The sequence below is a fragment of the Tachypleus tridentatus genome, chromosome 9, assembly GCF_004210375.1.
Source record: "Tachypleus tridentatus isolate NWPU-2018 chromosome 9, ASM421037v1, whole genome shotgun sequence".
Lineage (NCBI taxonomy): Eukaryota > Metazoa > Arthropoda > Merostomata > Xiphosura > Limulidae > Tachypleus > Tachypleus tridentatus.
The window spans coordinates 126,640,307-126,654,022 of NC_134833.1; the positions used below are offsets into that span (position 1 = coordinate 126,640,307).

At 31.4% G+C, this 13,716-nt stretch overlaps 1 protein-coding gene across 6 annotated transcripts in view; it reads left to right on the forward strand.

Annotated features, from left to right (window-relative positions):
* The window catches only part of LOC143226312 (nuclear receptor-interacting protein 3-like), a 34,098-nt gene extending 21,724 nt beyond the window's left edge, over positions 1-12,374 (forward strand). For 3 of the 6 annotated variants that reach the window (XM_076457107.1, XM_076457106.1, XM_076457108.1), the window contains exons 3-7: positions 1,005-1,157; positions 1,622-1,704; positions 1,979-2,115; positions 9,992-10,047; positions 10,821-12,374. In XM_076457107.1, coding sequence (XP_076313222.1) covers positions 1,005-1,157; positions 1,622-1,704; positions 1,979-2,115; positions 9,992-10,047; positions 10,821-10,979 — 588 coding nt within the window. In that variant the 3' untranslated portion in view covers positions 10,980-12,374. Of the gene's footprint in view, positions 1-950; positions 1,158-1,621; positions 1,705-1,978; positions 2,116-9,991; positions 10,048-10,820 lie in introns of all 6 variants that reach the window. The other 3 variants (XM_076457109.1, XM_076457110.1, XM_076457111.1) reach the window with 3 other exon arrangements.
* Positions 12,375-13,716: the final 1,342 nt, after the last annotated feature.

A 13,716-nucleotide genomic window follows, 5' to 3' on the forward strand; every position in this document is an offset into this window, starting at 1 on the left:
CAAGCCTACTATAAATTGTAACATACGGGGTAAGTATAATTGAAATATTATTCTCTATCAAGTATTAAGAATAAGCCTGGTCAGAAGCCTATAAAATTAATTTTGTAGACTAAGCTAAGCTGAATGGGAAGTGGTGGGGGAGTGTATTTTGCAAATAAAATTTTAAAACTTGACTCAACATAAAAATGTTATTTAATGAGAATAATTTTAGACAAATTTCTAAATGAAAAGCATAATTATTGAGAACTTTATTTAACATAAGCCTACCATAGATAGTTTCAGATACATAAATGTCAAGCAGGAAGTGTGAAGAAGTGGCCTAACAAACAGCAACTCTTTTCTTCAGTGTTTATTGGTCCCTTCTGAACATATGAAGTCACTTTCTAGACAATTCCTGATTTGAAGGCCATAAATAACCACCTTCCTTACAACATCTATAAACACACAACAAGACATTTGACGCATTTTTGAGTTTTGTTTTTCTGGCGCAAGTAGAAAGCACTATTGAAGAACATTAACATCCGGGTATCTGACTATTGACAATGATCGCATCGCTACTGGTGCCACCTACTGGTATAATTAGCACTGTCGATCATAGCACAGTTTCTTTCTATCAAACCTGGCGCTCGAAGCGCTGCAGTTAGCCTTATTACACTTTTCGGGCTAAGTGGACCGTTTTAACGATATAAGAACGTGTTTTTTTTTAAAGCATGCCTTTTCATGGAACTAGTGAAATTATTATATAATTGTCTTTTTGAATGGTATTCATACGTAGAATATGAAACCTAAAATTTGAACTCGAACATCTCACCGAATTAAATGTACATGTAAAACTGGGTCATTACGTGACCTTGTAACTCATATTTCATGCTTGTGTATATTTTACTAAGTAATGGGTATACTATATTTTTCTATATCGTCATTATTTGTGCTGTGTTTTTTATACTTAGGATATTTTTAATGATTTATACACATTTCATCTTTTCAAATAAATGCAACGACAGAGACGATCGAGCACCTCAGAAACTAAAGGTTTCACGTATGACAGTCGAAACGGATTCAGTAAAAAATCCTTCCTAAGTACTATGCCGGTTCCAATATTGGAGGACGAATCCAGAATGGGGCGGTTAAACATTCCTCCTGTAGTTAAGTGTGAGGTAAAATACAAGTTGTGAATAACTTGATTGCTTCTCTTTCTAGCCTTTTCCTTATTTCCACGTGCAAGTTTAACGCAGTTATTATGCTAAATCTTTGTGCTTTGTATCTACATAAAAGTTGAATAACTCTTACATCCTAGAAAATAAAACTTTTTTTTTAATATCGTAGCAATAAATAATTTTTTATTTTTTATTTTTAAATGAACCTTTTCATATATTTGTAACTTTAAAGAAGGAATATCTCCTTTTGGAAATCTTTATCACTGATGCCAACCCTAATTGAAATATTAAACCACATTTGTTATCCACGCATGATTTTTGTTCTTGTACTATCTGTGAGTTCTTCACGCTTACTTAAACTTAGAAGTTGTCACTTTTTGTTAGCAGTACGGTTATCGCACATTAATAAAGCATGGTATTACTGATGTAGCGAGGGGATTATCTCTGTATTGTATATTTATCAGTGTAATGGCGTGGAAACCTATGCTTCGATTAACACCAGCACTTCGATTTCTACTATATCCAGAAACCTTGTAGAGAAATTAGGGTGAGTCATACAGGAAAAAACAACAACAATTTTAATTTGCTTGTTCAGATCACGAACTTGTGAAGTGATAAGCGTAATATAATAATGAACTTATTTTTTTGTTTGAGAAAGATCAACTAAATACATTTGTTTTCAATTTTGGGTCGTTAAATCAAGACAAAACGTTTTTAAACTACATAAAGAAATTACAAGTGACTATCAGAAATGAACTTAAATATTCAACTATAGTAAATTTAAGATCAGGAACTTTGTTGGTTTATTTTTTTATTTTCAGCGTAACAGATCAGATAATACCAAATGGTACCGCCATTTTTAATCCTTTGGGTTTGCTGCACCCAAAAGTCAATGGAAAAGTAAAGTACTTGGACCTAACACTTGGTAGCTGGCAGCAAGTGTCACAATTTTATGTAGGTAAGGAGATTAGTCATTATATCTCAATTTATCTGTAACGAAAATATTAAAATTGTAACCAAATGAAAATGCAGAGACTTTATCTGGCCAAGAGATTTGATCTTTCAAGAGGTGTAGCTTACAGGCTTGAAGAAAAAACAAAGATAGCGTCACTGTAAAATGAAATAAGGGTAATAATACTGTAATACTAATTGATCAGGATTATATCACTAAGACTTTAGATATATTAAAACACTTCAATAAATTTTAGAAAGAAAAGAAGATACAAAAAAGAAAAACGAATGTACAAATATTATTGTTAAAGATAAAAAATAGTTTTTCACTAATAGTAATAATTGTAATAACATAAAACCTGTAAGCTCACATTTTGATGTGTCTGAAACGTGTATGAAATGGTTTATCACAGGTTTGCAATCACGCCAATAGTTTCTATTATTTTTACTTTTAATTATAAACTATCTGGATTTTTAGCGCTGTTTTTCATTCTAATGAGCTTACTGTTAAGAGATAATTTTGAAATTTATTCTTCTGCAAAAACATAAAATTTTATAAACTAATTTATTGTTTCTTTGCTCATTAATTTATATTTAAATAAAGCATCATTTTTTATGTGTGATTTAGTTTTTCAAAATTCCCAAAATGTAGAAGCGATTTTAGTTGGTTTTTTTCATTACTGGAATATGCTACAAAACAGTCCTGTTTATATATATATCATGTTTGTTGGTTTGTTTTTGAATTTCGCACAAAACTACTCGAGGGCTATCTGTGCTAGCCGTACCTAATGTAGCAGTGTAAGACTAGAGGGAAGGCAGCTAGTCATCACCACCCACCGCCAACTCTTGGGCTACTCTTTTACCAACGAAGAGTGGGATTGATTGTCACATTATAACGCACCCACGGCTAAAGGGCGAGCATGTTTGGCGCGACGGGGATGCGAACCCGTGACCCCCATATTACGAGTCGCACGCCTTAACACGCTTGGCCATGCCAGGCCTATATATTATGAACTGGCAGATTAAGAACATAGGGTTTCAATGGGGTCAAAGTTGGCTCCATATTTAGCCAATCTTTTTTAATGTTCAAAAGACAAATCAACGCTACAAAATTCTCCAGAAGAATTCAAACCAATCAATTTTATATGAAAGATGTGTAAATGATGTATCTGTGACTTTAATAAACAAGTCCAAGTAAAAGTTTCTTGATAACCTGAATAAATAACACGCTGGGATTGAATTTACTATTGAAAAATAACGTAATTCGCAGTTATCTTTTTTTATATATATACCAAAATCTTTCACTATGGTATATTTTCTGAAGCTGAAGTTTTTTATAAGAAAACATTTTAAGTGCTGAATTTCCATTTTCAGAGCTTTATTGCTGATATTCTGTTTTGTATAGCATGGAAAAGGTCTAGCTCATCAGTACTTTTTCAAAAAGACCTTAACGCCATTAAGTGCTTTTTATGAACATCTAATATATATTTAATTTTTTAAATAATATTTTGAAGGAAGTCAACATATAACTCCTATTAAACAGTACTAAATGTTACACAGTATCCTGATACCCTTGTTATCACATCTAGCCACGTTTATAGATTCTTCAAGCAATAAGGTTAAAATACTACTCATAAGAACAGTATTTTAGGCCACAAAGTATAATTCAAAACTTTTAACACAAAAACACTATTCTGTCAAACAAACATTCGAAAACCATGAATATATTTGTTCACGGGGAACAAATGGTGATCCTTTCCCCGTGGTTAATTAATTATTGAGTTTGTAAGTTGGTTTGTACGGTAGTTAAATTTCCTGAATATTTAATTTGTTTCTCGACGAAAAACATACATCCTGGAAAATTATCAAGCTACTATTTATTGACGTTATTTGTGAAGTTAGGTCTATAATGAAATCGTGAAAGTGTAGAACCCGTAACGAATGAAACGCCTTTGTTATCATTAAGTGGACTGAACTTTATACTAGTTTATATCAAATAATTCAAAAGAACCCACTCAACAATAGAAAACGTTACAATGTTATAGATACTTTGAATGTATACATGTATTATTTACTGATATTTAAAAATAAACATTCTATAATTATGTGTTTTCCTTTGAGTGGGGATCAGAAGTCCTGTCATTTCAAGACTGAGACTCAAAATTTTATTGAACTACTAGTTTATAAGTTTGTTATCACAGTTCATATTATAATTCAGAGTTTAGTATTATGCATTATTTAATTTCCAAATTTAAAAGTTTTTTGATGTGTTTTTTTCGTATAGCTAAGCCACATCGGGCTATCTGCTGAGTCCAACGAAGGGTAAACGAACCCCTGAATTTAGCATTTTAAATCCGTAGACTCATCACTGTACCAACGGGGGACAATATTAAAGCAAAATTCTTAAATATCGAAATTTGTGTCTCACTTGGTATGTTGTATGGTCTGTTTACGACGTCCAATTACAAAGTCTGTAGTTTCTTATGAATTAGAAGCTTCAATTACAGATATTTAAAACTAGAATATAATAATAACCCCCGTTTATTTTCTAAGATATTATTATATTTAATGAATCGAACAAGGTGGCCTCGCCTACCGCTTCTATTTTTTAAATTGCTTGTTTAGGTACACCTACTGTAGACGTGTTTATAACCAATCGAAAGCTCAAAATTTCTCCCACCTACTTTTTCTCAGCCTTTACAAACTGTTTTCACGGGGAACGAAGTGACTGTTTCGTTTTTATTGTTATTTTATTTATATATTTTACTCTCTTAGTATGAGTACAAATCCTTTTTTATTCATTATTCTGTGTAAAAAAATAACTGAAAATTAAGTTATTTGTAAACAGTAATAATATATATATATACACATCTAACATATAATAATCGATATGCAATTGTATTCTACAACATATTAGTCTACAAGAACAAAGCTTAGGCAGTTGCACTTTGTAGAGGCCAACTTTATACTACTGGATGTAGTACATAAGGTGTACATGCGCCGCGCGTCCCCCGCTGATATAGCGGTAAGTCTACGAATTTACAATGCTAAAATCGGGGGTTCGATTCCCCTCGATGGACACAGCAGATAGCCCGATGTGGCTTTGCTGTAAGTGTGCCGCTTGATTACAACTTCTGTAATGTTAGTCAGACACCCTTAAAAGGTAAAGAAAATAAAAATTTAAAAATATATATAAATGTATAATGTTACGAGACTTCAGCTGTTTAGAATAAACATTTGTGGTTTCATGTAATAACTTGTAGTCATTATTGAATGAAAAAGGCGTAATTTAAATCTATTTCCTAATTTTAATAGTGGTTACGAGGTCGATTAAATCGATCAAACCCATACAGGGATAAGACAGTGAAAATAATTTTTTTAAGACAACGTTTGATAATTATCTGGAAGTTATAGAGATTTTACACGTGAAATCTGACAATTTTCTTTGTTGGAGTTTGGACCAGATAGCTACTTTCATTAACAACGTTTAACGACGTCAAATCATCTTTAACGTAACTAGGACAAGGCTGTTTAATTTGAAAGAGATTGAAATTGCAAAGGGTTGTATGTCTATTATATGGAAGATGAGTTTGAGATAGTACATCTAGTAAACTATTAAAGTTTTTGCCATCTCCGCATCCATGCACAGGACAGTTGAACCAAGAGTTATAAAATTTTAAGGCAGCAGGATCGAGAACAGAGGTTTATTAGCAATGTCAGAGAGCTGAAAGACGTAAAAAAGAGAATACTCGTGTATTAATGCTGCAGTTCGTAACAAACTCTTATTCACTTCAGCGTTTTTTTGTTCAATAATAATAATATTAAATAGATTTCACCGTAATTTTGCCGTTCTAGGCTTAATAGGCCTAAGCGGAATTACGTCACTGAGTATAAAACCTCATATAGTCCTGATTCTCTTATTTTACTAGTACATGTATATGGCAGCAGTAAGAATATCACGTGTAATTAACCGAATTAATGAGTAAGGTACAATTTAGTTAAACTCGACAAAGAAGCGCAAAATAATTAAAGTTATATGACAACTAGGCAATACTAAAATTAGTTAAGTTAGGTGCTGAAAATCAAAAACGTATCTTGGTAAAATGGATGTAAGGACTAAAGTGCTAATTACCAAATTAATCAACTCTAAATCTACTTCAGAAGATAAAAGTTAGATATACTGTTTTAAGTCATAATTTAGTTGTTTGCTACATAAAGCTGCTAATCATGACGATGATGCAATGTCTAAAATGCAATTAAGAAGTTTCATGAAAAATGTTACGAGATAAGACGTAGGAAATAAATACTGACTCGTACCTATCTATAAGATACAGGAATTCCGTAGTGTAGCAACGTGAAATGTGAATTTTCAATTCACATAAAGCTTTTAGCTTGAGTTTTAATATAACCATATATCAGAAATTTATTGATGGAAGCAGTAAATTCAACATTGAAAACTTTATCATGCGTAGAATATTAGACATTTATATATTTTATTTTTCACCTTGCGGTTCAGAACTTCACTACATTACAATAGTACTATGCTTTTAATCTCCACAGATTTAAGGCACGGATACCAGTATTTTGTTTTAAATTTTTTTCATGGAGATCTACAATATTTCAAAAGGTCCATCCCCATAAGTCTGTTGGGCGTATTTTCCATCTATACCCGCAAAGAGAAGAAAAGCTGTAAAGAGTTTTACATGTTTTCATAACAACGGAAAATCTAAATATTAAGCTACTTGAAGAGAAGAGAGTGTAAAAAGTAATATAATGTATTTTTGGGCGGGATTCTTTTAAATTATTTAATACAAATAATGCAAATCTTAGTCCAAAGCGACAATAAAAAAATAGTTTATTTCATCCTGTAACATTTTTTGTGGACTACGTTCACGTTGACACAACTCGTAACTTGTAAACCTAAGTTAAAATACAAAACCTTTTTAATATAAAATCCGCAACTGAATATAGGCCTAACTTCGAATATAACATTTCCATACAAACTGACATTCTCCTAACTAAACTTTCATCGATAAACAAACATGTAACTCACCAAGTAACAGAACGTGATAAATATCGATGAATACTCAATACCGTCTTATTAAATACTTTATTTTAACTAACACTAGGCGAAACTGAATTCCGTGCAACGTCGATTCGTGTATTTTTAAGTAATGCATCCATCTACACCTCGGAAAAATTCACCAAATCTTAACCTCGTGTGCCTTCTAGCAAATATTTAAATTAAAACAATAAAACTATTGCTTATGACAGTATAATCCACTAAACACGTTTAAATTTAATGTAGCAGGTACTTTTTACAGAACAAAAGCGAGCGATGAAGATATATTTTTATTAAATTACGTAATTTGATGTATGATTTTACAATGTGTGTATGTTGCTAATCATTAATCAGTCTTGTGGCCTTGGATTCATTTAGACCCGAAATTATATGTAAAAATGCACTGGTGGATAATTATAAACTGCAACGTAAAGCACAAATACCAGATGCATATAAAAATATAAGCTAAAATCTAGAAACGACATACCTCTAAGACACTGCTCCTATTTTCATGTTAACCAGATTCACTTGATAACTCTGATCCATGTTTAGCTTTTAACAAAACATCTTATAGTCGTAATGTGGTGTAACATAGAACTTCTGAATCAAGTGTACTTTATATTTATTAGATTACTTCATATAAATCTATGCATAAAGAAAATAAAATGCATATGCTTAAGGTTAAATCAAAGTGTTTGGAAAGCAAGTAAACTGCGTTGAGCAGGATTAGCTTCATTTGGTCTTTTTTTCGCATAATATACAAGTGTTAACATACAAATATATTACACTACATTCAGTCAATACACACAGATTCAGGCTAACTTATTCAGTTTCATTTTATATATCTAAAAACGGCAGGTTTGGGTTGAGAAAATTTTTTTATGTAGAGGAGCGAACAACGTTTAGACCTACTTCGTGAAACTGGCGATGACGGAAGAAGGTCGAAACGTTGTTCGCTCCTCTAATAAAAAAATTTCTTAACCCAAACCAGCCGTTTTTAAATATATATTTTTTATCTATAAGTGGGTTTTCTCGTCATCACTGATTATCAGTTTCATTTCGAGATAACTTACTGATAAAGTATATTTTATTACAATTTACAGCTTTTACAGTAAGCAAGATTAGTTTTTTCTAACAGGTACGTCAGTAACCGGTGCGATCATTATCAAATACATATGTTTTTACAATAAAGATCACTTTAGTATTTACGTCAACATTCACAATCCAACAATATGTTTAAATTCTAGAATCGATTTCAGTTTCTTCTTAATGTAAATATCAATCCGCGGAAATTTTACAGATTATTTATATATGGCTAAACAAAACATAACACAAATATGGATTAAAAAAACAATTATGGAATATTTTAACAAAGTATTTTCATAAGCTTAGAAATATGTGGAGAATTAACGAGAAAAGACAGGTAGATATGTGCCTGTGTATGCACCTGTTAATTGTGGGATTGTTTGGTTTTATTAATAAAGTTTCCCTGAATTTTCTTCTGAGAGAGGAGATGCTAAGATAAGTAGATATCATTTTTTCCGACTTGTCAGAATGAACAAACAAAACTTTTCCAACATATAAACAATTTACATAAAGACATACATTTTACAGTGGAAATTGTGAACAACTTTACAATAAATGTTTTAAACGTCAACATCACACGAACCTCTCAAGATTTCACCTCTAATATTCATAGAAAAAAAAAAACATATACAGGCAAACTACATAAACTGGTTTTCTAATCATGTAATCCATCAAAAGCTTGGCACTCTAAAAAAACGTTCGAAATTTAGCATACATTATATGTACCGCAAAAAATATCGATAAAGAAATTACGAACTCAACTGAATACCTTACTAACATTAACCAGTTCCTTATTAATGTCGCTACGGAAACTGTTGACAAATTGAAAAACGCTGACATAAATTGTTTAACAAATAAAATAAAACACTTTAAAAATACCCTTCATGACCACGTGGGTTAAGGCGTTCGACTCCCCGTCGCACCAAACAAGCTCGCTCGTCATGCCGAGGGGACGTTATAATGTTACAGTCAATCCCAATATTTGTTGGTAGAAGAATAGCCCAAGAGTTAGCGGTGGATGGTCTTACACTGCTAAATTAGGAACGGCTAGAGCAGATAGCCCTTGAGTAGCGTTGTGCGAAATCAAAAATATAACACTTTAAAAAACAAAGAAGGCCTAATTACATGCACCATCCCTTATATGGAAAATATTAGCGTGCGTCTATCAGAGGTTCCTAACCCCTTCATTCATATTCACCCCTCCAATAAATATTAAACACTTGTTAAGAAAAGTGTATAAGAAACCCACTGCACCAGGAAATATTTACAAAATACGGTGTAGCAGTTGTCCATTATTTTACATACATAAAACGGGACATAACTTGTAGATCATGTCAAAAGAACACCAAAAAAAAAACCTCTTCCAAGTCCATGAGCATATAAGTAAAACAAAGAGTCTTAATGAACAGAACGTCACAGTATTAAAATATGAGCCTGACACTAACAGAAGAAAAATCTGAGAAGCTTTATTTAAAAAAATCAAACAATCCCACAATTAATAAATAGCCAGGTATATCTCTATATATATCATTGGTCGTTAATTCACCATATATTCCTAAGCAAATATTTCACATAAAATTTATGTGAAATATCAGCTGTTAATGAAAACTGAAGTTTCTCAATTTGTAAGTTACCTTTAACGTGTAACGTGGTTAATTAATTTTGTAATTAAGCGATGGTTTTGTTTTTTTTAGTTTTATAATACTCACATGAATCTTGATTAATTTTGTTATAGTTGACAGTAGCATACCAGATATCACTTTTGGAGTTGATTTCCTTCGTAAAACTCAGGTGAGTTTAATGCAAAAAGAGACAAAACGAAGACTAGGAATTAAACATAATATTTAATCATACCTTTCAAAGTTGTTACTTTTCAGCATGATCTAACTGGATTATTATAGAATCCAAAAGCTTTGTGAAATAAAAGTAACTGATACAGTAGCTTCTATACACTGACTATTTTTTGATATTAAGAATATGATACCATGAAACTTTCAAATTTTCAAACTATATATAATTTTATGTAGAGTTTGCATTTCTTTAACCATCAACTGTACAAAAACACTTGAATCGTAAACGTTGGAGTTAGTAAAAATAGCCCATGTGTAATAAACTTCAAAAATATTATCTTTTAATACAGTGGGATCATAATGACCCACAAACGATAAAAAACGATTACAGCAATAAGAAAGAAAACTGTAACAGCTCATCTGCTCTGCTCAATACTCGAGAGCTAATTCAGGATACAGTACAAAAAATGTAAGGTGGAGAGCGGAATTAAACGAGTTGGAATATCGACTTGAAAAAATCGACATGGGTCATTTTGACCCTACCCTACCAGTTTAGCTGTTCGAAAGTAAAACTCGGAATTTTCATATTAAATTTTTCTAGTCTTAATATAATCCTTAATATTTTAACACAATTAAAAATACTTAAGAAAATAATAAATATTTTAATTGCAGAGAAAGAGTAAATATTTGAAGAGTCAACTCTAACTGACACATATAATAATTAATACATAGAGAATAATAATACTAAATCTTTACTTTCGTTTTTCTTATTAGAGTATTGTCAACTTTGAGGATTTTTCTCTTAAGATCGGTGGAGAAAATGGGGAACGAATTCCTTTTCTGAGTAATCGAGATGTTTTAGCGCTCACCAGAAAATCATCCAGTCGAAATTCAAACCCAGAATCAAGCCATCAGTCCAACCTTATTTTCTAACTGAATTTGTCCGAGAGTTGGTTTTCCGTCATCTAGGAACCAATTTAGTGCAGAGTTAGAGCAAAGTATTTAGAAAAGTAAAAGTGTTTTATTGACGAATTTGTCTTGATTGTCAGATATCGGTTGTTTGATAAATCTGAACGTGCACAGTTTATTTGCTCAACTACGTCTCTTCACTTGATATCTATGGCATTTGGTTCATGTATCCTATTGCTTTTACCTAGAACTTTACCCGCATAATATATATCCTTTGTAGATCTGTTTCTTTAAGTTTCCGTTACGTAAAACTTACAGGTTATAAACTATCGTGTAAACGCGTGTTTTTCAGTTAAAATCGAATTATAATGTAAAATATTTATATGTATAGAACAACGTTGTCGCTGAATTTCTTGAGACACATTTTTATTTAGTAACTGCGATAAAAGACTGTTCACTAGAAATACGGATACTATAATACACCAGTTCTTTCTAAACATAGAGAAATATTAATCAAAAAGTTTTTATTTTGTATCATATTCTAATATGACTCAATATATAAGATATGTTGTGCTATATGAATCGGAGTTAAGTAAAACTAATAGATCATACCAATTCATAAACTGACCAATCTTAGTTTACTCATCAGAGAAATATTCGGTGAATTTTTATTTGTAGAATATTTTTTCTCAAATTTAAACAATTATAAGTGATGATTTTCAAAGATGGTCAACCCTACTGGTCACACAAATATTTATTTCGCTCATAAATGACATACTTTCATAACCGTATATTTTTAACCACGTGATAAGATTTTTCATTTGACCACAAGTTTGCGGATTCATGACTGTGTTGATTATATTCATGTTGAATACAAAAAGTATATTTTGCAATTAATTCAATTAATTTCTGCTGGCTTACCCCATGTATTTTACATATAAAATGATGGATCTTTGGTAAGTTAATTCCACTGAGTGTTGATTGGAACAAATAAAGCGTATGATTACTCAGTTTAATGCAAAATGTGGACTCCACTGAGAGTTAAGAAGATAAAAACAGTATTCTTTAGGAATATGTCAAACCCCAGGATAATTGATTTTTTACGTGATAAAGTGTCCTGTTGCATGATATGAAATTAACCAAATTGTAAGGTTTATTTGGTTTTATGGCTGGAGTCTTTATTATGTTTTGTACAAGTTGTTAATTAGACGTAGCTTTGTCTTAACACCATTGTGTACAGTTCGCTTTCTGATGTAAACTAAGGAATACTCAATAGAAATAACAGTATATTTTTTCTTGATATATGTACTTTTCTCCTGTGATAAACGTTTGGGTATTCAAATTATCTACGGTATTACTAGTTTTCAGGAAAATGTAAAACTTAACAGTCGTTGAATAAACAATTGTTATTAAAGTAAACACTCGTTCACTAGTTTGATTGGTGAATTACTCGTGAGTTCGATGCTCACTTTACTGGAAACAAATTGATGTCGTACCTGTAATAACTGTACACGTTTCGTTTCTTAAAGGAACGCTAATACAGTATTAATATATTGTTTACTCTTTTAACAATTACCATATGTTTTACCCTCTGTCTTCTCTCAGTTCACCAAGCATCATTTATATTTCAGATGGCATTATTTGATTTTAATAATTACGATTCGTTTTAGCGAAAATGTTTTGAAAGAAGAACTAGGAGAACTATTTTAATTTTGTAATATTTAGTTGCAGTTTATTTTACATGACACTAGATGGCAGAAGTTGAAAGCACATATAATGGTTAATATTTGAAACAAAATTTTCAATAGATTTTCTCATTATAAATAAAGAATTTCACTCACTTTTGACCTTATGTACAGAGAAGGTAAATCCAGCTTGTTTTTATTCAATATAAGTTAATTGTGAATTTCGAGAAGAGTTGTAGTGATTTTAGGGTTAAGAGAAATTCTAAGGATTTAAAAGACTAAAACTGAGTAACGAAGAATGTGAAACAACATATTAACCCTACTTTATCTGTCATATTCAGTTAGTTCAGTATTTCTGTACATTTTTAAATTCCAGCAAGCTGTGTATATTAACCTTAAAAACAAATGTTTCAAACTTCAAAACGTCAATTTTTTAATGTGTGATCGATGTCTGATGGTTTTCGCGTGTGGAAACAATAGAACGGAAAAGAGTTGTCAGTAGCATTTCCCTATTGTTATTTGCCATTTTGTATTTCTGTTCAGGAAATGGTCTGTCATGTCTTGCAACTATACACCTAGCGGAAAACTGTTCCCTAAACATGTTGATTTTGTGTATATTACAAGTGAGCTTATACGACATGGAACTGGGTGTTATAAGAAAAAACCTTGGGCACAAAAAGTACTTATTTTATATATTACACTAATATACATTTCAAGAATTGGGTTAAGCAGGTCCCTGGGGATACTGCTTCGGCTTCTCCACCCTTAGGTACACCACTGATTCTGTGGAGTCTGGGTAGTTTAAGGAAGTTAAATGATGGTTTGTTAGTTTTATTTTTAGCTCTGTTGTGTAAGTAACTTTGGTGGATCAAACTTTGAAGCTACTAATACAAACTGTTACAGAAATGAAACTGCTTGTGATGTCACGATGTTTTACAATTTCACTGTTAAAAGTAACCTAAACAAGTTTCACCCTGAACAATAAAAAATTAATAGTACGAATGTCGATTTATTTACTTCTAAATTATTTTACCGCCGTTAAAGAATTACGTCAGTATATGTTCAAGAGCACTTTT